The sequence below is a fragment of the Macaca mulatta genome, chromosome 9, assembly GCF_049350105.2.
Source record: "Macaca mulatta isolate MMU2019108-1 chromosome 9, T2T-MMU8v2.0, whole genome shotgun sequence".
Lineage (NCBI taxonomy): Eukaryota > Metazoa > Chordata > Mammalia > Primates > Cercopithecidae > Macaca > Macaca mulatta.
In genome coordinates, this window is record NC_133414.1 from 14652972 (window position 1) to 14676873 (window position 23902).

Consider the following 23902-nt stretch of genomic DNA (forward strand, 5'->3'; position numbering starts at 1 on the left):
TCCTAGAGTCCAAGGGCCATAGAACTTGGAGTCTGATGTTCAAGGGCAGAAAGCATCCAGCACAGGAGAAAAGATGAAGGCCATAAGACTCAGTCAGTCTGCTCTTCCACCTTCTTCTGCCTGCTTTTTCTAGCCTCACTGGCAGCCAATTGGACGGTGCCCACCCAGACTGAGGGTGGGCCTGCCTCTCCCAGTCCACTGACACAAATCTTAAAACCCACTCACAGACATACCCAGAAACAATACTTTGCATCCTTCAATCTGATCAAGTTGACACTCAATATTAGCCATCACAGGAGGTGAAGCCTTTTGGGGGGTGATTAGGTCACAAGAGGAGACCCCTCATAAATGAGATTAGTGCCTTCATGAAAGAGACCCTAGAGAGCTACATCACCCCTTCCACCACATGAGGACACAGCAAGAAGATGATGTCTATGAACCAGGAGGCAGGCCCTCACCAGACACTGCCAGTGCCTTGATCTTGGACTTCCCAGCCTCCAGAACTGTGAGAAATCAATTTCCATTTATAAGCCACTCTGTTTATGGTATTTTGTTACAGCAGCCAGGATGGACCAAAACACCATCTCAGCTAATATTGCTACCATCCATTCAGTCGCCCAAGGCAGAAATGTTTGTCTTCAACAACTCCCTTCATCTCCTCAGCTACGTCTCATCATCCTAAAGTTCTCTCCACTCCATCTGCATAAAAGCTTCCAAGTGTAACCTCTTTTAAATAACACAGTCAAATACATAACCTTTTCTGTAGCCAAGATGGAAATTCCCTAAGTGTCTGATTTCAAGCTTACTGAGAAAAGCCCAACACTTAAAAAAAAAAAAAAAAAAAAATTCCTCCTTGCTGGCAGATCCCTGAAATTCCTTTGCAGACAAGGCTTTTATTGCAGAATTAGGAATAATCCTAAATGCCAGAGGCTCTGGAAAGACGCCACCCTAAATTGAAAGAACACCAAAGTGTCAATGTTGTGTCATACAGCCTTGCAGTGAAAAGGGCTGATGGTGGGAGGAGGGGGGAGGGTGGAAAATTGGAGGATGGCAGATAAGAGCAAAGAAGAAAGAGTGCAGGGTGCAGATAGCAGCAGCGAAGGTAGTGGAGGGGGGCACATCGTGAACACACAAAGTTCGCTTGAGCCAACCAAGCCAGAATCAACTAAAATATACTTTTGTGCTGAAGGTGAATTAAACAGTTTGTGAGTATGGGAACCAAGGTAGACAGGAAAACATTTTATAAAAAGATTCACAGAGGCTCTTCTCTTGTTTCTATAATAAACAGAATGGAGCCACTTCCCAGAATTATAATAAGGTGCAGAGAATGGGAAAGTTCTAAATTTATGTAAGATCAGCTTTTGAAGTCTCTGAAATTGTTGCAGTGGGAAATACTGCCTAAGTGCTTCCAAGTTCACTAATAGATCTTCCTCTAGGAGTTTTCACAGCCAGCCCTTCAAAACTTGGCCACCTTTGCCATAATAGTCCATGAATATCCAATTGTCTCTGCAAGAAGTCTGTTATGGCTGGGATTTCTTTCTGCCTCCCTGGGGTCAGATCAAATTAACTTGGTGAGAATTGCTTTCTGTAAAGCTAACCCACATTGGAGTAACCCCTGTGTGACCTAAGTCATCTTCTCCCCTGGCTCCCAATAGATTCAGAAAAAGGAATGGTTGAGGTCAGGAATAACAAAGGGGTGACCAGTTGCAAAATTTAAAGATATAGCAGCTAGAGAAGTGAACATGGGCCTTAGGAAAGAAAGAAGGAAAATGTTGCTGGCATCCAGCTGTGCAGATCTGATGAGACCAGCCACCCAGAAATCTGTATTACTGCTCCAGAAGACAATGCAATGTGCCTACAAATTTAATGACTGTCTCCTAGCCTATGTCAGGGGAGCAGGAACTCTGCCCACAAAGCTGAAAAGGGTCAAGGCAACCTGGTGAGAGAAATGTTGACTTTTTGTGGGTATAAAAGGCACAGACAATCTAGCTAAGGCAGGTGTATTGTGATCTACTTTTTTTTTTTTTCCAAAAACAAGGGAGTTAGTGACTTTTCAAACTGCACAATCATTTATGACAATCTAACTAGCTGTATTAGTCTGTTTTCATGCTGCTGATAAAGATATACCTGATACTGGGTGATTTATAAAGAAAAAGAGGTTTAATGGACTCACAGTTCCACGTGGCTGGGGAGGCCTCACAATCATAGTGGAAGGCAAAAGGCACATCTTACATGGTGGCAGGCAAGAGAGAGAATGAGAACCAAGTGAAAGGGGTTTCCCCTTATAAAACCATCACATCTCGTGCGACTTATTCACTACCATGAGAACAGTATGGAGGAAAACACCCCCATGATTCAATTATCTCCCACTAGGTCCCTCCCACAACACACGGGAATCATGGAAGCTACAATTCAAGAGGAGATTTGGGTGGGCACACAGCCAAACCATATCACCAGCCAAGCACTAAGTCAGCCTCTACAGAAGGAAGAGGCTTAAATTCAAATTAATTTGGCATCTACTAAAATCGGATACCAAATATAAGAAATGAAAAACAAATTCTAATTTTTTTCAAGCTGGAAAGAAGCTAAGAGGTCACCTGTCTTAGCCCCTGACTTCCCTCAATGATGAAGAGGCCATGGCCTAGGGGATGCTGCCCCTAACTGAGTTCTCAGGTAGGGCCCAGGTAGACTGAAACCCAGGTCTTTGTGTCCTCCCTTACGCCACCATGCACTTTTTCAGAGAAGTGAGACACCTTTGTTTGGAAAAAAAAAAAATAAATAAGTAAGATGGAAAAAAGACAAATCACTTGTACTTTCCTACTACTGATCAATTATTTATTCCAAAGAAGAAGTTAAAACTATGTCTAAACTTAGACAGCCAGGCCATTTTTCACTCCTCAGGCATGCAAAGAAGATAATGATAGTATTTTTCAGATCATGACAAGGACTTGTGGTGCATTACAGTGATTATTTTCCCAAATCACCAGCTCTGGCTAATTAATACTTAAACAGAAAATCTTGCTGCAGGAACTTATAACAGTTTTATAGCAAAACGAGGAAGCAAAGACTTAACATTTCATCTGTGCTCTACTTTGATTTGGTACAAAAGGCGGCAGGGATTAGACAGGTTCTAATGGGAAAGGCATAGGAAGTAATTAATAAGCAGCATTGTTATCTATTATTTACAGAGGGCCAACCATAACCTAAGGGGTAAATACCTGGCTCTTTACCAATGAGTTTACTTTTCAAGATTATTATTACTATTATTATTACACTCACCCAGGCTGGAGTGCAATGGCGCGATCTCGTCTCACTGCAACCTCCACCTCCCGGGTTCAAGCAATTCTCCTCCCTCAGCCTCTAGTAGCTAGGACTATAGGCGTGTGCCACCATGCCCAGCTATGGGGTTTCACCATGTTTACCAGGAGGGTCTCAATCTCCTGACCTCGTGATCTGCCCACCTCAGCCACCCAAAGTGCTGGATTACAGGTGTGAGCCACTGCGCCCAGCCTATTTCAAGATTTTTAAACATGGGGCAGGCCGGGCACAGAGACTTATGTCTGTAATTCCAGCACTTTAGGAGGCCGAGGTGGAAGGATCACTTGAGGTCAGGAGTTCAAGACCAGCCTGGGCAACATGGTAAAACCCTATCTCTACAAAAAATATAAAAATTAGTCCAGCGTGGTGGTGCATGCCTATAGTCCCAGCTACTTGGCAGGCTCAGGTGGGAGAATTGCTTGAGCCCAGGAGTTCGAGGTTGCAGTGAGCCACAACTATGCCACTGCACTCCAGTCTGGGTGACAGAGCAAGATGCTATCTCAAAAAGCAAACAAACAAAAAACATGGAATGAAGGAGAGGAAGGAGGAGCGGAGCACAGCACACACACCGTGAACTGGCTTGTCTCAAAGCAGAGCCATTGTCCCTGGGGCTCTGGGTACTTGGCTGAGGCTGCAGGTTGGACCCTAATCCCAGAGCCTCATTCTGATGGAGGCTTCAGCCACACACCTTCAGCCATACAACATACAGGGAGTTGCTTTCATGCTGGATTTCAGAGAAAGGAAAGCAATCTATTAGAGGCATAGAGATGCACCTGTTTGCATCTCCATTTTCAGTTCTTTGGAGTGTACACCCAGAAGTGAAATTGCTGGGTCATATTGTAACTCTCTGTTGAACTTTCCAAGGAACTCATCCTCGGAGTATTTGGAACTGTTGATGAACTGAATCAAACTAAAGCTGAAAACAAAGCCCAGACCCAGGTCGACCACAGGGCAGATGATTCATGCAGCAGCCACACCAGTGGCCTCACAGGAGCGGGGCACACCCTTTATTGCAGCAGTCCCCAACTTTTTTGACACCAGGAACTGGTTTCATGGAAGACAATTTTTCCATGGATGGTGGTGGGTGCGGGGGTGGTTTTGGGATAAAATGCTTCCACCTCAGATCATCAGGCATTAGATTCTCATAAGGAGCACACAACCTAGATCCCTCACATGTGTAGTTCACAATAGGGTTCCTACTCCTATGAAAATCTAATGCAGCTGCTGATCTGACAAGAGGCGGAGCTCAGGCCATAATGCTCATCCACCCATCGCGTACCTCCTGCTGTTCAGTCCAGTTCCTAACAGGCCACAGACCAGTACTGATTCACCACCCAGGGGTTGGGGACCCCTGCTTTATTGGACATAATTATTAGGTCGTGTTCTTTTTGGTGTTGTTTGTACAGCTCTATTGAGGTATAATCCACATGCCATAAAATTCACCCCATTTGTAAGTGTATGATTCATGGCTGTCAATTATACTTAAAAAGTTGTAAAACCATCATTACAATTCAGATTTCTTATATTTCCATCATCCCCCAAAAATCCCCTCGAGTTCCTTTGCAGTCAAAGCCATCCCCAATTTCAGGCAACTACTGGTCTGATTTCTGTCTTTTTCTATTTTCCTTTTCTGGACATTTAATGCATATGGAGTCACAGCATATGTAGTCTTTGGCATCTGGGGTAGCAAGTACGAATATTAGTCTGCCAGCTCAGATGCATATAAAAATATTACATATCTTTTCTTTTTTCTTTCTCCTTTCTTTTTCCTTTCTCCTTTCTTTCTTCTTTCTTTCTTTCTCTCTCTCTCTCCCTCCCTCCCTCCCTCCCTCCCTCCCTCCCTCCCTCCCTCCCTCCCTCCCTCCCTCCTTCCTTCCTTCCTTCCTTCCTTCCTTCCTTCCTTCCTTCCTTCCTTCCTTCCTTCCTTCCCTCTCTTTTTCTTTCTTTCTTTTTGGACAGAGTCTCACTCCTTGGCCCAGGCTGGAGTGCAGTAGCACCATCTTGGCTCATCGCAACCTCTGCCTCTCAGGCTCAAGCGATTCTCCTGCCTCAGCCTCCTGAGTAGCTGAGATTATAGGCGCGCACCACTACTGCCTGGCTAATTTTTATATTTTTAGTACAGATGGGGTTTCACCATGTTACCCAGGCTGGTCTTGAACTCCTGACCTCAGATGATCCTCCCAAAGTGCTGGGATTACAGGTGTGAGCCACCGCCCCAGGCCTCTTTACTTTCTTTAAACCCAGTTCTACAGGGGTGTAGGGAAACCTATTTTCAGGCACCACTGGGGTCTGGAGAGGGGAGGTCTCCTTCTCTGAGGCCATGCAAAACTCCAGGAAGGCTTTTGGTACCCATTGAAGTAAGGGCCATTTATTTTTCATCCCAGCAACCTTGCCACTGATACCCTCATTATCAAATGGTTCTTCTAGGGAACAGGTTCTGCTGTTGCCAATGACAAGCCTGGGCAGCAGAATCTGCAGAAGGTTCCCGAGGTCCAGTAGGTGCAACCCAAGAGCTTGCTGTCTGTTTGGGTGCTGCAGGGACTAAGGCTTGAGTCCTTGAGGCTCATAAGACCACCATCCCACTCCTCCTCCCAATCTGGTGGCGGGGGAGTCATTCCTCCCTCCAACTGCTGTGAAAGCCTCCACCCCACCCAGCTCTGGCTCCTCTTCCTCCGGGACATCTGGGGTAGATCATGGATATATTGAGATCAGGCTTTCTCAAAAGACAAGAAGAAAGGCTGTACTTCTAAGAGCTGTTGCCAGGAGTCCAGCCAACACTCCTGAAGGTAGGAAGCCCGAAGGGACTCGTTGCGAACTCCAAACAGAGGAGATTGGGGTGGAAAGGAACACGAGGAACATCAAACACGGATTAGGATCTCACTAAACACCCTCCCACACTGCTCTACATTTACCCACCACAAAACCACATCAGCAAATCAGCTAAGAGCATGCTATTATTTCAGTGTTTTCACTGCATTTAGATTCCATCTACCCATGGAAGTGTGCAGGAGGATGGAGTCACCAAACGGGACGATCCAGGCTAAGAAACAGCACCAGCTCTAACACAAGCAACAGCAACAAACACCATGTGCCAGGCATTTTTCTAGGTGTTGAATACATATTTCCTCTTTAATCCTCTCAGCATCCTTAGGTGAGGGCTGTGGGTCCAAATGCCTTATTTAAAAATTTGGGGTGGCTCACACCTGTAATCCCAGCATTTTGGGAGGCCAAGGCGGGTGGATCACCTGAGGTCAGGAGTTCAAGACCAGGCTGGTCAATATGGCGAAACCTCATCAATACTAAAAATGCAAAAATTAGCTGGGTGTGGTGGTACATGCCTGTAATCCCAGCCGCTCTGGAGGCTGAGGCAGGAGAATCGCTCCAAACCAGGAGGTGGAGGTTGCAGTGAGCTGAAATTATGCCACTTGACTCCAGCCTGGGCAACAGAGCAAAACTCTACCTCAAAAAATAAAATAAAACCTTTGGGTCAAGCCCTGCTTTAGAGTCCAGAATTTTGGGGATTTTCAAAAGGCTATTCAATGCATGGGATTTATATCACATAACACCCTGACAGGGTCTGACGCAGTTCTCCTATTGACTAATCGATTTTCCTTCACAAAACAAATTTAAAAATCACATCAAGGGATCTAAATAAAGACTGTAAATAGTTTTCCATCAGTTGGGTCAGGTCAGGAAAAAAGGTTTGGTCCTTAGAACTTTCTGGATTTGGGAGCGTACTATACTCCCCATTTTACAGATAAAGGGAATGAGGAAGGGTAAGATGAAGTAACTTGGTCAAGGTCCTGTAGCTAAGAAGTGGCTGGGGGGGAAGTGTGTGTGCATGGGTGTGTGTAGTGCCTCAGGGCACTCCCCATCCCCGCACCCCACCACTGGGAGCAAGGGTTCAGGAGGAAACAACTTTGACTGCTTTCTCTACCAGAAACTCACCTTGAGCCTCCCACACCAAAGTCATGGGCAGCTTGCGGGTGACCTCCTTCCCTTGGCTCATAGTTTCACTGATGCTCATTTTAATTCACTTTCATAGGGTTGTTTTGTTCTCGTTTTGTTTTTGTTCGAGACAAAGTCTCCCTCTCGCCCAAGCTGGAGTGCAGTGGTACAATCACAGCTCATTGCAGCCTCTCCCTCCTGGGCCCAAGCAATCCTCCTGCCTTGACCCCCCAAAGTGCTGGGATTACGGGTGTGAGCCACTGTGGCCCACCTATAGGGTTTTAAATAGTAAAAGGAGCCTAGTGAAGTACGACTTACCCCCAGGAACCCCTTACAGGCCCCGGAGGGACTCTCTTCCCCCGATCCCAGGGTACAGCTGTGACGCCATCTTTTCTGCCTGGATTATCCCAGTAGTTAAACAAAAATTAGAGAACGTCATTCCATTTCTCTCTGTATATATTTTTCCAAGCCCTTTTCACGAATGATCAGTTATTTCCTGCACTGAATTTTTATTTTTATTTTTATTTTTTATTTTTTTTGAGACAGAGTCTCACTCTGTCACCCAGGCTGGAGTGCAGTGGCACTATCTCGGCTTACTGCAAGCTCTGCCTCCCCGGCAAGCGATTCTTCTGCCTCAGCCTCCCGAGTAGCTGGGACTACAGGAGAGCACCATCATGCCTGGCTAATTTTTGTATTTTTAGTAGAGACAGGCTTTCACCATATTGGCCAGGCTGGTCTCAAACTCCTGACCTCGTGATCTGCCTGCCTCGGTCTCCCAAAGTGCTGGGATTACAGGCGTGAGCCACCGCGCCTGGCCCTCCTCCACTGATTTAAAAAAAAATTTTTTTTTTTAAATTCTCTTTCTCCCCACTCCCACCCCCAGGCTCACTCCTTATAAAGCAGCCTCTAGCCTCATCTGCCCCTCCTACACCACACCAACTCGAGGGCCCGGAATTGGGTCTGGGGCAGTCCCTGACTTGCTTGCTTCCCTGCCTTGCTCTTGCGGTTAGCCTCAGGAGCAGGGTTGAGGGTCAGGCTTGGTCAGGCAGCGGGAGGTCCAGACAGTGAAGCGGAATCCTTCGGAGATACCAGTAGAGGGCGCATCTGCCTTTTTCTATTTCAGATTAGAGTTTTTTTGCTTTTGTTTTTCTCTCTCTCTCTCCTTTGCGTTTCCTTCCTGACAGTGAGCAGCGTGGATGCGCAACCACGTGCTCTTATTCTCACTGATTTGGGCGGTGCCAGCGCCTCCATTTGTAAATCTAGTTCTTCCCGGATTTCACGCCCTTCTTGGGTTTAGGCACGAACTTGCCCCCAGGCTTCTCCCAGGCCACCTGGGTCCCCGTCCTCATTTCTGTTTATTCCTCCTGCACGAGGGTCCCGGGGCCGGCAGCACCGCCTGGCCCAGGCCTCGACCTCGCGATCGGACGCTGCGCGTGTGGGTGACCGCGTCCCTGAGGCGCTGCCCGGGTGCTCGGGATGCACACAGGGCGGCTCTCCCTCCTACCTTGTCATCCTACTGTCTAATCCGGGGACAGCTTCCCTCCTCCACACCAGCGAGGCTGCTTCCCAGATGCAATCCCCGCGCACCCGTGAATCCCGGCGCCGGACACCTGGAGCACCCGGAGGTTAGCGGAGCCTGTTTTCGGTAACAAGAGCCCAAGAAGCATCCTGCAGGCTTTCTGCTTTTTGAGTGTATTTTAAAGCGAAAACGGGTGGAAAGCTATGTATGCTCAGTTAACTATGTCTAGATGTAAGCGTTTTTTAAAAAAACACAGATGGAGGCCTCCCTCCGAGGATGCCTGGGATTCTCCTCTTTCTGTGGGCGGCAGCGACCCCCCTGCGGCTCTAGCCTCCACTAAGGGATCTGCGGGGAAGACACAGGGAAGACCAACTCCGCACACTGGATTTGATTAATGATTTATTTTGATTAACGCCGTCACAGTGACGCCTTGGCGTAGTCCCTGTTCACCCGGGTCCCAGCCTCGACCCCGCACGGACCGCGAGGGTGGGTAGCTGGGGAAGGACGCAGGAAAGGGGCGGGGCGGGGCCTGGGGTGGGCGGGGCCTGGGGCGGGGCCCGGGAAATTCCCCGGCGCGGGCAGGGAGCGGCTGGCGGTCAGCTGAGCGGCGCTGGGCGGGGTCGCGAGGCCGCGCATCAGCCCGAGGCTCCCCAAGCCCTGGTGCCCCAGCCGCCGCCGCCGGCGCCGCCGCCCCCCGGCAGGTTCCCTGGTCAACGTCCCATCCCGGTCGGCAGCTCTCTCCAGGCGGCACGATGCCAAGGAAGCAGTGACCCTGAGCGAAGCCAAGCCGGGCGGCAGGTGAGCCAGGGCAGGAGGCTGCAGAGGTGGGCGAGGGGGCGGCGGCTCCTTCCCGACGGGCTCTTCTCCAGCCTGAAAACGGTTCCCGCCGCCCTGCCCCGCGGCCCGGAGCCTGTCGGGGTGAGGGTGGCGAGGGGTGGGGCGGCCCTCCCGCGAGACTGCTGCCCTGGGAGGATCCCCAGGCCCCGGCGGGTCCTGACCTGGTGGGAAAGGGTGGGTAGTGAACAGAGGGTGGGTCCAAGAACCGTCCAGGGCCGGCCTGGCGGCCACAGGTAACCCCTCTGCAGGTCACCCGGAGGCTTGGAGGTGACGTCCTCCCGCAGGCTGGGAAGGATTCCGCAGCCAGTTCCTGCCCATAAGGAGGAGGTGGTTACAGACACACCTGTGGGAGACGTGGGACCACTACTTGAGCTGAATGAGGTGCCCAGGGTCCGTACCACAGAGTGACCCCTTTCTAAGGGGGTGGGAATCCACATAGACTACTGTGTCTGGGAGAGTCTGTACACTCTATATAGAGAGAATATTTGATGAGGCCGAGAACCCCAAAGGAATTGTTTTTGCCATCGAAATGTATAAGCTACAGGCAGTAAACATCACTCAAAGAAAATGAAACCCAGGTTCCGGCCTGGCCTCCACCACCAGGAAAACTGTTGTATGGAAATGTACACCATGGAACTGTTTGTAAGGATGAAATGGAAAATGAAAGCATAGAAAAGTAAGGCAATGTGAGAACCTCAGAAGCCTTTGGAGCTGGTTAGCAAGGTGCAGGCAGTGTGAACAGAAGAACCCACCTTGCTCTTTTGACCCAGGGAGAGAAGAGTTAGCGGGGCCAGGCTGCCTCCCAGGACAGGTGCAGTTTTGGGGCAGGGGCTGGAGAGGTCCCAGGGCAGACGCCAAGGCCAGGGATTGCCCTGGAGTGGACAAGGCAAGTTTAAATGTGACCTTTAGAGAGAGGACGATCATTGATTTAAGTCCTGGCATAACTGATCTGTTTTTCCACTGGGCCAATTTTGGGTGTTCTTTATATATTATGTACAACACTGTAAAAGTAGCAGCTTCTTTTTTATAAATTAACCTTTAGGTTGCATATTATGCTAGGAATATAACTAACCTAACCTCCCCCGCCTCCCGTCTCCGGAAAACCAAACTTTATTCTGGAAGGCAACTGGACACTGTATTATGTCCTGCTGAACTCCCGCCCTTAGGTAGACGCGTGTAAGTATTCTGGCCATGAAATACACCTTCTGTTTTTTAGAGATTTGGCATATTTGATATATGTTCTTTGGAATTTATGAAATAGAAAACCCAAAGGAAAAGGAAAAATATTAAATTCTTTAAAAAAAACATTTCATTTAGAAAGAAAAAATTATTTTAAAAGCTTTGGTTGTTACCACTTTGACATGTGTATGAGGATTATTAGCATCTGTGTTACGAAGTGATACCCAGATGACTTTGCAGTGACAGAAAAAAAGCACTTCTAATTTTTCAAATAAGTTAGAAAAGTGGATTTCGAGAATCTGGATGTAAATGCCGTGGAACTGTGGAGAAACTCCTAACAACACTAGCATGCTGAGTTTGTCACCTACACAGCAGAAAGCATTTTACAGGTATTACACTTAAAAATACCTCATTATGCTATATTTTCAATTGATTTCGACATTTACTGCAAACCTGCTATGTGCCAGTCTCTAGTAAGAATAACGTGGAGAGAAAGTACACGGGCAAACGATAGCAGTAATTTCAGAGTGGGCGGAGGAGGTGGAAATGCAGAGTGTTCTTGGGTGCTCGGGTAGGGAACAGTTCATATGACACAGGACATCATATTTAAGCTGAACATTGATCTGTCCAGTGGAAGTTTGCCAGGACACAAGGGGAGCCAGACATTTCGGGCAGAGGGCAGAAGAGAGGCAAGGACGCAGAAACAGAAGAATGCAGAGAACCGCGAGCTCTTTAACGTGCCTTGGGTATGAGTGTTTTGGTGGCAGGAGGTGACTCTGCTGGGTCATTTGGGCCTGGGCCCTGAAAGGCCACATTTATCTTGCTAAGAAGCTGAAAGTCTGTCTTGTACGGGAAGGATGCACTCAGGGGACTGACCTCATATTGCAAAAGAAACCATGAGGGCAACAGGACTGAAATTGACAGGGCTGAAAGTCAGTCATTTAGGAGGCTGTTAAAATATATTCAACAGATATTTACTGAGCCCTCCGTTCTATGTGGCAAGTAATGTTCTCAGTCCTGGGGATACAGCAGTGGACAAAATAGGCAGAACCCCTGTCCTTTGTGGAGGTCAGTGTGGCTGTGGTACAGACAAGATAAGGGCCTGAACTAAGCCTGTGGGGATGGAGAGGAGGCAGTGGATTTTAGAAACACTTAGGAGGGCCAGGCGTGGTGGCTCATGCCTGTAATCCCAGCACTTTGGGAGGCCGAGGCGGGTGAATCACTTGAGATCAGGAGTTCAAGACCAGCCTGGCCAAAGTGGTGAAACCCCGTCTCTACTAAAGATACAAAAATTAGCCGGGCATGGTGGCATGCGCCTGTAATCCCAGCTACTTGGGAGGCTGAGGTGGGAGAATCGCTTGAACTAGGGAGGCGGAGGTTGCAGTGAGCTGAGATTGTGCCACGGTAGTCTAGCCTAGGCGACAGAGTGAGACTGAGTCTTAATTAAAAAAAAAAAAAAAAAAGAATTATTTAGGAGGTAGAGGTGATGGCATTTGGTGACCCATTAGACTTGGAGAAAAGGGGACTGGGAAGAATCAAGCCTCACTCCCTTGGGCAGCTAGGTTAAAGCTGCTGCCATTTTCTGTATATTACTAAAATACAAAGTCACAATATCCCTTCTAGTGTGTAATGATGAAGCTATTTTTACCCAATTAGTAGGATGCATACTCTAAGTTCTTTTTCCAGGGTGATGAAGGATTTAGTTGATGCAATATTAGAATCTCGCCCCCCTTGTGAACCCAGAGTCTTCATAGAATTTGCCAGTAGCCAACTCTTGTCTCTGGTCAAAAATCAAGTTTTCACTGTTTAAAACTCATTTATCCCATGTAGGGATTGAACCTATGAATACTTCGTTAACAAATTTGAAGACTTGGCCATACCAGGGCAAGGGCCTAACCTTGTACCTCGTCCAGTGTCCACTGTGGAGAAGTCAGTGTAAAGCAGGTACCATTTGACACATAATGACTTTCTGACCACTGGAGCCATCCCACAGTGGAATAGACAGTGCCTGCTAAGGTCACTGCACTTGTGCTGTGTCATTGAAACACTCAAGCCTGCTCTATAGGATCATGTGCCATCGAAACCAGACAAGACATTCTTGCATTGAATATGTTGGTCTGGATCATCTCTAAGGCCAACTCAGGAATCAGATTTATGCTGGTGTTTACAAGGTCAAGTCATGACTATAATTACTTGATCTCTGGAATTTAAATGTATATACACACACATGCACACACACACACACACACAGAGTCAGGAATTGAGATAGCAGATATGCGAATAAAATCTAGGGGACTTGCTTTTGACCATCCATTTACTAGGCAGTCCTCAGTCTTCCTCATTGGTGGAATCTTGACAAATCCTGTGCTCAATTAATTCATCCTTCCATCATTAAATATCACTTTTGCTTAGAAAGAACATACTTCACATCTAGGTCAGTTGATTATGGGAAACTCTGTTATTAGATAGAATCTTAGAATAAATGGCTTAGTTCCAGTTTCTGTAACCTTCGAAGACATGTGCAAGGATATTGTCTTTCATCAGTTGAACATAGCTCAAGGTGATGTTAAAAACAGAGAATGAAGCTTTCTGTAACTGGCATTCCACCAATAGATATTTCATATGTGCACTGCACAGTGATAGCTCATAGTGATGCCCTAAGATAATCTAAGAATTATGAAGTGCCCGTTGAGTCATCCAAAATCAAATTACCTTTTTTTTTTTTTTTGAGACAGAGTCTCACTCTGTCACCCAGGCTGGAGTGCCGTAGCATGATCTCAGCTCACTGCAACCTCTGCCTCCCAGGTTCAAGCAATTCTCATGTCTCAGCTCCCAAGTAGCTGGGACTACAGGCGTGTACCACTACACTCAGCTATTTTTTTTTTTTTGACTATTACAAAAGTTTATTTAACAAAAAGTCTAATATGAAAATGTACATGACCTAACTTTTACATCATAGTAAAACAGGCCCTGTGGAGAGAGGACATGGGTTTCTCTGCTGAACAGCCATTTTTTATACCCATTCCAGGGCTTCTGACATGATGATACTATTTCCTCATATTACCACCATTCCAATATTGTTCTGTTGCCCACTGGTCACTATCTCCATACATTCATCTATCGCAAGATTCATAAAGGGATCAAATCCCCACAATATTCCTCGGACATGTCTGCTACCATTTAATTTCAGTGATAACTTCTTGTCCATAAGTCCGCTCTAGCCATCTGTCTAGAACATGATGCTATTCGAGATGTTCAACAAAAGGTGACATTCGAGATCTTCAAGAAACGAAGGAGGGAGAGTGCGGGGTGACCAGGGGCCCGACCGAGGGCCGGGAGGCGAGTCAGCCAGAAGGAGGTGCAGTGGCTGCTGGCATTAACCATGCCGATGCGCGAGCTTTGCCGCTAATTTTTGTATTTTTAGTAGGGATGGGGTTTCACCATATTGGCCAGGCTAATCTCAAACTCCTGGCCTCAAGTGATCTGCCCACCATGGCTTCCCAAAGTGCTGGGGATAAGCCACTGCACCCGGCATCAATTAAATTACTTTTAGTAAAATTTTGGTATTAAGTGTTTACATGCTTATATTTACCATATATGCTAACTTCTTATGTTTGATGACATTTGAATTACAAAATATTTTTTCTAACAATACTGGATATCACAGAATTTGCTGTCATTAGGACAGGTATAGCTATTCGTGAGAGTGACTGGCCTGCCGGTGATACTTGGTGTACATGCATTGAAGGGTGGGGTTTAGATTGTGGTCTTTCTAGAAACTAAAGAATATTTTTCGTAGTGTTGTTGAGCTGAAAGCAACAACATAAAGATTACCATTTGCTGGATGAATCAATAAATATCACTAGAGGTCATATGACTTCCTAAGGCCTCACATCTGGCTAATGGTACAAATGCTTTTTTCTGTGGCCTCCCTTAGCACGACCCTGCTTTTTTCCCCATATCCTTATAAAATCCGGGCAACGTGAGAAGTCAGAAACACTGATGTAACAACTAGAACCAGTTTTAACTTTATTATGGTGGTGTCTATAGACTTGGTGGAGGTATAAAAGGTCATGGAGGGGCCGGCACAGTGGCTCAAGCCTGTAATTCCAGCACTTTGGGAGGCCGAGATGGGTGGATCACCTGAGGTCATGAGTTCAAGACCAGTCTGGTCTGGCCAACGTGGCAAAACCCTATCTCTACTAAAAATACAAAATTAGCCGGGTGTGGTGGCACATGCCTGTGATCCCAACTACTTGGGAGGCTAAGGCAGGAGAATCACTTGAATCTGAAAGGCAGAGGTTGCAGCGAGCTGAGATTACACCACTGCTCTCCAGTCTGGGCGATGAAGTAAGACTCTGTCTGAAAAACAAAAAAAAGTTCATGGAGGACAAACATCTTAACAATTTTCAAAGAAATGTCTCTTTTCTCCCCCTCTCTTCTTCTCCCCTCCCCTTCCTTTCCTTTCCTTTTCAGAAAAAACATAAAGGAGAAATTTGTGCATATAATAAGATGAAACCAAACACATTTCTAAAAATCTACTTAGATTCTTTTTTAAAAAAAAAATCTGTTAAATATTTTCATGGCCTTTGCAAAATATAATATAATCACTGAATACCTAAGAAAAATTAAATGTTGGCAAGTAAATGATACATATGACAAGGATTTTCTCTTTTAGGTCTATTACCCAGAATTTTAGTATTCCTCTGCAAAATAGGTAGGAACACTTACTCAGTAAAACCCCATTTTAATGAGATGATTCTTGGTACCAAAAAAATGAATTTTACAGAAAATTAGAAACTGATAGTCTATTCAGATTATTTTGGGGAGAAGAAAAACAGTCTGTTCTAGTCACCTAATGCTAAGCTAAGGAACACTTCTGTATTATACCTGTTTTCTAAATGAATGTGGGTGTGTGCAACATAGATATAAAAGGTTCAAAAATGAATCCTATGGTTTATCCGTGTTTTTTGCTTCATGAAATTGCCATCACCCTCATTACATGACTGCATGAGAATGACCCTCTTGGTGCTAGCTCTTGTAGGAAGAAGTGGCACAGGCTGCCCTGTCACAGGGTATGGTAGGTAGCTCTGTCTCTGATTACCTACAAGTTCCTCGCACCAAAAGGAGGTTATCAGGTATTGCTTCCAGAAGATCTACAGAAAGCCCAAGGTATTGCCTCCTGTGGCCAAGGATGCAACACCACATTGGTACATTTGGTTTTATTTTAATTGATGGCTATTAAATGCACACATAGATATTATGACGCAGTTACATGTCAGAAACAGGCAGTTCTCTTACCTCTATCTTCCAGGGACTGAAATCTTGTGTAATGGATTCTCCACAACTCGGGGGTCACACAGGCTCCATCGTCATGAGTGGCTGATGGATCTCACAGAGACCAATGCCTTTCCCCAGTTAGAAATGGGATGCTCGCTTCCAGGTTCTCTCTTTTGTGCATCTGTGGCTTTCTGCCTGATCACAGTTGTACAGTGTGCATTGTTGCTTGATACCTATTTGTTGGATAGATGGGTTTAAAATTATTTTCTAATGGCCAGACACAGTGGCTTATGCCTGTAATCTCAGCACTTTTGGAGGCCGAGGCCAGCAGATCACCTGAAGTCAGGAGTTCGAGACCACCCTGGCTAACATGGTGAAATCCCGTCTCTACTAAAAATACAAAAATGGGCCAGGCATGGTGGCTCACCCCTGTAGTCCCAGCTACTTGGGAGGCTGAGACAGGAGAATCACTTGAACCTGGGAGGTGGAGGTTGCAGTGAGCTGAGATCGCTCCACTGCACTCCAGCCTGGGCAACAGAGAGAGACTCTCTCAAAAAAAACAGAAACAATCTTCTAACAGTAAACATCCTGGAAGTAATAATATGCTTTTTCAGGCATCTCTCTGGACTTTGGCCACTCTTGATCTTTGTGGAATGGGTGTGTAGGCCACGTGTATACAGTGTTAGCGGGGAGGAGTTGCCTTTGCTATGTATTGCTTTATGATCTATCCCCATCAACTCTTGAAGAAAATACATCATTTTCACCAAGTGTGAAGGTGGAAATTTGTGCTGAAGATGTTTACCCGGGTGGTAGGTAACACAGAAGCACGGTGGAGATTCACTCATTTGTCTTGCATTTCTCTGTCCACATGGACCCCTCTATAAAACAAAGTGATATGTGTAAAAAAATTTCAGACCATGCAATAAGTAAAGATATCTTAGTCTTTTCAGTATGCATTGAAAAATAGAATATGAAGGCCTAACTACTCAGTAGTATAATAACTATGTTGTTTTACAAGGTGTGGCTTTGACACCTGGTGGTGCCACTTCCTGGTCTTGGATGAGCTGTACGCCTCTGTAAACCCAGCTTCCTCACCTATAAACAGCTGCCTGGTTCAGCGTTAATGAAGATTAGTCAGTGACAGGCCTGGTGTGCTGAGTCCGCACATAGTAAGCATTCGAAGAATGTTAATTCTTCCTTTCTTCTTAACCAAAAATATAAGAAACAAAATGTAGTTTTAAAAACAGTTTTTTGAGATATAGTTCGCTTACCATGCAATTCACTCAAAATAAGGAGATTTGAATTTGAAGATTTGCATGGGAAATTTTTTTCAGGATACTTTGCCCATGTCTACATATATCCTGGTCATCATGATGTCATACCCTCGTCTCCCTCCCCCATTTCCCAAATCCTCATTGTACCCTTTTATACACCCATACACACACACACACACACACACACACACACACTTTTCTGAAGCTAGATATACTTTTTTTTGTTTAAAAGGAAGAATTAAAAATGTTCAAAATGTAACTGGAGAGAAAGTGGGCAACTTTGGGAGTAAATATTAGCAATCGCCAATGGGTTTGTGGGACTCCCGGGGGTCCCTGGTGGGGCGGGGGACAGCTCTGTTTTCAACAGGTGACTTTTCCTCAGGAACTTCTGCAATGTCCCATCAACCTCTCAGCTGCCTCACTGAAAAGGGGGACAGCCCCAGTGAAAGCACAGGAAATGGACCCCCCCATCTGGCCCACCCAAACCTGGACACGTTCACCCCGGAGGAGCTGCTGCAGCAGATGAAAGAGCTCCTGACCGAGAACCACCAGCTGAAAGGTAAGCAGGGCTGGCCCATGCATGCCCCGTTCATCCCGGGCCTACAAGAAATGCCGTCCCTTTGCACTAAGGCTTGGTGGTGAGCTCCCTTCTCCCTGTTTCCGTAGGTGGTAGCAGGTGGGGAAGCACAGGATTTAGCTTTTGGCAAGGCTAAATCTATTCTGATATTTACTTTTGGATACAGGTAAAAATAAAAATTGTGTGTAGCTCAAGGAACTAACATAATGAAATTTAACCCATTCAAAAGGAAAAAGAGGCTGGGTGTGGTGGCTCATGCCTGTAATTCCAGCACTTTGGGAGGCTGAGGCAGAAGCATTGATTGAGTCCAGGAGTTCAAGACTAACCTGGGCAAGATGGCAAGACCTCATCCCTACCAAAAAAAAAAAAAAAAAAAAGCTGGTCGTGGTGGTGCATGCCTCTGGTCCTAGCTACTGGGGAGGCTGAGGTTGGAGGACTCCTTGAGCCCGGGAAGTTGGAGCTGCAGTGAGCCGTGATCGTGCCACTGTACTTCAGCCTGAATGACAGAGAGAGACCCTGACTCAAAAAAAAAAAAAGGGAAAAAGGAAGAAAGGCTGCTATGGTTCCAGAGTTAGTCCTAAATATTACCTTATTAAGAGAAAGCCTCCTGGTATCTCAGGCCATGGCTTTGGGCAGGACCAGTGTTTGAACCTAGGAGTAGTAAGAACTTACTTAGTTCCTGGTAACCATAGATATTTAGATACTTGTGCTGTAGTGGCAGTACCCAAATCAACTTTATCCTCTTGGGACTTTTAAGGACTAGAAATGATGTTCATCCCACTAGTCTTTTCTGTAAGCAAAAACCACTTCATCATTTTGCTGCTGACCCTTGGGCCGAGGCTAAGCATGGCATCTTCCGATTCAGAGCCATGTGGTCAAGCGGACTAGAGGGAGATTTGGTTCATCAAATCAAGTCCACTTTCCTAATGTGTGACCCCATCATTCTGAACCTCCTGCAGAAGCCATGAAGCTAAATAACCAAGCCATGAAAGGGCGGTTTGAGGAGCTTTCAGCCTGGACAGAGAAACAGAAGGAAGAACGCCAGTTTTTTGAGACACAGAGCAAAGAAGCCAAAGAGCGTCTCATGGCCTTGAGTCACGAGAATGAGAAATTGAAGGAAGAGCTTGGAAAACTGAAAGGGAAATCAGAAAGGTCATCTGAGGTGAGCAGACTGATCCATTGTGATTTTTTTTTTTCCCCATAACATTTGCAGTAGAATCTTATGTGTCTAGACCCCTAGATCAAAACCTGTCATGGTTCAGTCTGGATTGGTGTTTTGCCTGGTCTTGGAAGAAGTGCTTTTGCTCAAAAGATTGGTTGCCTTATTAAGGGTCATGGATAATCTCTTTTAGGGGAAAGAAAGTTGTAAAGCTTTGACCATATTGACTGTAGGCAAAAGAACAGGAAGGTTATAAATCATCGTATTGTATTCATTGTAGATGGTTCAGATGGGCCTCTACCTAGAACCATCCATTGTTTTTAGTTTCTGTCTTTGATATTAAAAATGTGTTTAGCCGGGCGCGGTGGCTCACGCCTGTAATCCCAGCTCTCAGGGAGGCAGAGGCGGGAGGATAGCTTGAGCCCAGGAGTTCGAGACCTGCCTGGGTAATATAGCGAGACCCTGTTCTCCACAAAAAGGTAAAAAAAAAAAAAAAAAAAAAAAAAAAGACAAAAAAAAATGTGTTTAAAAAATTCATTACTCAGAATTTTTACTTGTTGACCTTGTCTGTCAGTCTAAAATGGAGATTATCCACTTTACATTTTCCTTTTTAAAAATGTTTTGGAAAATGTCCTGTTGTGGTAAGAGGCTATCGCGTTGCCACAGATGAAAAGAGAAAGAGACACATTTTTCTGGACCCAAAGGACCTGGAAAAACGTGCTCATACCTGGGAGTGGATGTCAAAGGCGTTAGTAATGACACAACCCAGAACACGTTTGAAGTCCCCACGGGGCGTGGTTTGTTAAGGAGGCCTCTGCTGTCCATGCCAGGTGTGGGGAGAAGGGGCGTGTGTGGGTATTGATGGGAGGAAAAGGGCAGGAGGTTGGGTGGTGAGAGCTCTTTTTCCTTCCTTTCTGGAATTTTAGACAACAGTTTATGAGTCCACTATTGCCAAACTGTGGTTGATTATTTCTGTAGTATCAGATTATTCCAGCATGGCAAGGAAGGCTTTCTTTCTTGTCATAAAGTCACTTTAAATTTTGATTATTTGAATACAATAAAATAATGTAAAAATTTCCACTTTAAATGTTATATCAAAATAAAGTGTCGGCTAGGTGCAGTGGCTCACACTTGTAATCCCAGCACTTTGGGAGGCTAAGGTGGGTGGATCACCTGAGCTCAGGAATTCGAGACCAGCCTGGCCAACATGGTGAAACCCCGTCTCTACTAAAAATACAAAAATTAGCCGGGCGTGGTGGTGCGTGCCTGTAGTCCCAGCTATTTAGGAGGCTGAGGTAGGAGAATAGCTTGAACCTGAGAGGCGGAGGATGCAGTGAGCTGAGATCGCGCCATTGTATTCCAACCTGGGCAACAGAGCGAGACTCTGGGGAAAAAAAAAAATTGTCAGGTAAAAGCTGGAATTTTCTACATTAAAGCACAGGGCATAAAGGTGTTGAGAAACTTCCTTGTCAGTAGGTGTGGGGGCAATTGAGTCGCATGGCCAGGTCCTTAGTTTGATTTGTATTTGTTTTTTGGCTTTTTTTTTTTTTTTGAGGTGGAATCTTGCTCTGTCGCCCAGGCTGGAGTGCAGTGGGGTAATCTCAGCTCACTGCAAGCTCTGCCTCCCGAGTTCATGCCATTCTCCTCCCTCAGCTGCCTGAGTAGCTGGGACTACAGGCGCCCGCCACCTCGCCCAGCTAATATTTTTGTGTTTTTAGTAGAGATGGGGTTTCACCGTGTTAGCCAGGATAGTCTTGATCTCCTGACCTTCATGATCTGCCTGCCTTGGCCTCCCAAAGTGCTGGGATTACAGGCATGAGCCACCGTGCCCCGCCTGGCTTTTTTTTTTTTTTTTTTTTTTTTTGAGACAGGGTCTTGGCAGTCTTGAACTCCTGGGCTCAGGCAGTCTCCCTGCCTCAGCCTCCCAAGTAATGGGGACTACAGGTGTGCGCCACCACACCTGGCTAATTATTAAATTTTTTGTAAAGATGGAGGTCTTGCTATGTTGCCCAGGCTGGTCTCAAACTCCTGGCCTCAAGGGATCCTCCCAAAACTTCAGCCTCAGCCTCCCAAAACTCTGGGATTACAGGCATGAGCCCATGGTGCTGGTCCTTAGTTTGATCTGTTCATTCACTTTACTCCTTGTCATCTCCAGGACCCCACTGATGACTCCAGGCTTCCCAGGGCAGAAGCAGAGCAGGAAAAGGACCAGCTCAGGACCCAGGTGACGAGGCTACAAGCAGAGAAGGCAGACCTGTTGGGCATTGTGTCTGAACTGCAGCTCAAACTGAACTCCAGCGGCTCCTCGGAAGACTCCTTTGTTGAAATTAGGATGGCTGTAAGTTTTTGGTTTTATTTTTGTTTTGAGCAAACTATAAAGCCTCACCTGGAAAGATGAAACAAATACCACTTTTTCTTGTCAACACAAGCCAAGGATTGAGGAAATTCCAGTGTAGCAAAGATAAATTGGCTCTCATTTTTTAAGTATAGCATAATGCATATAAGGGTTGCGATAGCTAAAATGGAAAAATATTAATTACCTTTTATGATGAAAGATGTAGTCTTTTCTTTTCATCATGTCCTGGCAAATTGAACATTTTTGTGACTGACCTGAAAAGGAAAAAACCCACACAAGCATGAACTTTCTGTCATTTTTCAAACTAGATTTCAAAGCTGTATTCCGCAGTTCACTTAAGGGAGCTGCAAACATGTTTTTAACAACAGAACCCTCTTTTTTGTTTTGAGATGGAGTTTCACTCTGTCCCCCAGGCTGGAGTGCAGTGATGTGATCTCAGTTCACTGCAGCCTCTGCCTCTGGGGTTCAAAAGATTCTGGTGTTTCACCCTCCCAAGTAGCTGAGACTACAGGCACATGCCAGCACACCTGGCTAATTTTTTGTATTTTTAATAAAAAAGACAGGGTTTTGCCATGTTGGCCAGACTGGTCTCAAACTCCCGGCCTCAAGTGATCCACCCGCCTCGGCCTCCCAAAGTGCTGGGATGACAGGCGTGAGCCACCGCGCCTGGCCAACGGAACCCTCTTTTCAAACGAAGTGGTACAAGGAACGCTGGTGTATTAAAAAGAAGAAAAGGAGAAAAGAAAGAGCAGAACTGCTCTGGTTGTAGGTTGAGGGAGTGTCCTGGCTTTTCCTTCCCTTTCCACAACAGCTACTCAGGAGCCTCTGAGAACTGAGTTTGAAGCCATTGCTATCAAAATCAAATGTCTCCGCAACCCAAAATGAAGTGGGCTAAGTGAGGAGGCCCTAAGCTCTTGAGAAGCATCTGTTACAACTGTGCCTGGCTGCAGGGACAGCCCTATTGAAGAGCAGAGCAGGTCGATGCACCAGGTGGGGGCCTCTCCTTCACTGTGTTAACAAAGATTAGATAGGGAGAAAGATAAACAAGGATCAAATCATCTGCAATACAGTGTAGTACTCACTTTCACTGAGTCAGAGTACATATCTGATACAGGAAAAGGGGCTGGCCGGATGTAGTGGCTCACGCCTGTAATCCCAGCACTTTGGGAGGCTGAGGAGGCAGGATCACTTGAGCCCAGGAGTTCAAGACCAGCCTGGGCAACCTGGCGAAACCCTGTGTGTACAAAAAAAACTACTAAATGTTAGCTAGGCACATTGGCATGCGCCTGTACTCCCAGCTACTCAGGAGGCTGAGGCAGGAGGATCACTTGAACCCGGGAGTTTGAGAGGCTGCAGTGTGCCATGATTGTGCTGCTGCACTCCAGGCTGGGTGACAGAGCAAGACTCTGTCTTTAAATTTAAAAAAAAAAGAAAAGGAAAAAATTGTGTCCCTGGAAGAGAAAAATGTACATTGTATATAAGTCAGGAGGAGTGGGGGGCAACTTGCAAAAAAACTCACCTACTGGTTATATCTGACATATGGGTGTGTGACTATCTTTGTTTTCTGATTTATTTGCTGCACTAGAGTTAGGAAACAGCTCTGAATAACCTTGCCATCCATGCCCCCTCATACATTTTAGTGGCCAAAATCAAGAGAATTAAAATGTCAATTGAAAAGCGTATTTTGTCAGGGTACCCTTTCTGCAAGTGATCGAAGATTACCGAGACGGAAGTTTAACCAAAGAACCTTACGCTTCTGTCAATAACCGATAAACTGCAGGAAACCCAACAGCATATGAGAAGTTTCCAAATGAAGCTTTTTCCTTCAGGGTGAATCGTTAGCATCTCATTCTCCCTGTCAGATGAGTGACAAGTTATTTTTAGTGTAAACATGTTGTGCTTGCTTTTCTTCTGTGAACTGTAAAGCACTGCCCAAGATTTAGGAAGAAATACCAAAAATATCCAGAACTCCCATGGGCCCAAGCAGAGAAAAAAATATATGTGTCTGTATTTTTTATAATAGATGTATCTATATTTATATTATATAATGAATGGATTATATGTAATATAATATATATTAATTATATAATTAATACATAATTATATAATTACATATTTAACATATATTTATATAATATATAATCTATATTTCTATATCTAAATATGTATCTAAATATATATATTTATATGCATATATATAGGGAACCATCTTTGTGCATTTTTGAAGATTTTCCCTGGGAACTTAATGGAATATAAATGTCTTTCAAATCCTGTGGGTCTTGGACTTCTTGTTCCCTAAGTGACCTGCGGTGCATACAAATTTCTAACGGGAACCAACTTGGCCAAGATGGCGCTTTGTGAATCTCATTCACAGAAACTGCCTCTTTTTTAACTTTACCTCAGTGAGTTCTAGCATTTTGCGTTTTAAAGGACCGTCTGAGAAGGATATGTGGAG

At 45.6% G+C, this 23902-nt stretch overlaps 1 protein-coding gene and 1 pseudogene across 16 annotated transcripts in view; one reads left to right on the forward strand and one right to left on the reverse strand.

The window, feature by feature from the left end:
- Window positions 1-8515: 8515 nt before the first annotated feature.
- The window catches only part of OPTN (optineurin), a 53521-nt gene continuing 38134 nt past the window's right edge, over window positions 8516-23902 (forward strand). For 3 of the 16 annotated variants that reach the window (XM_077944859.1, XM_077944861.1, XM_028853220.2), the window contains exons 1-4: window positions 8516-8891; window positions 17738-17914; window positions 18892-19094; window positions 21247-21429. In XM_077944859.1, coding sequence (XP_077800985.1) covers window positions 8837-8891; window positions 17738-17914; window positions 18892-19094; window positions 21247-21429 — 618 coding nt within the window. In that variant the 5' untranslated portion in view covers window positions 8516-8836. 16 annotated transcript variants of the gene reach the window in all.
- LOC114669895 (small nuclear ribonucleoprotein G pseudogene) lies at window positions 13815-14009 on the reverse strand (annotated as a pseudogene).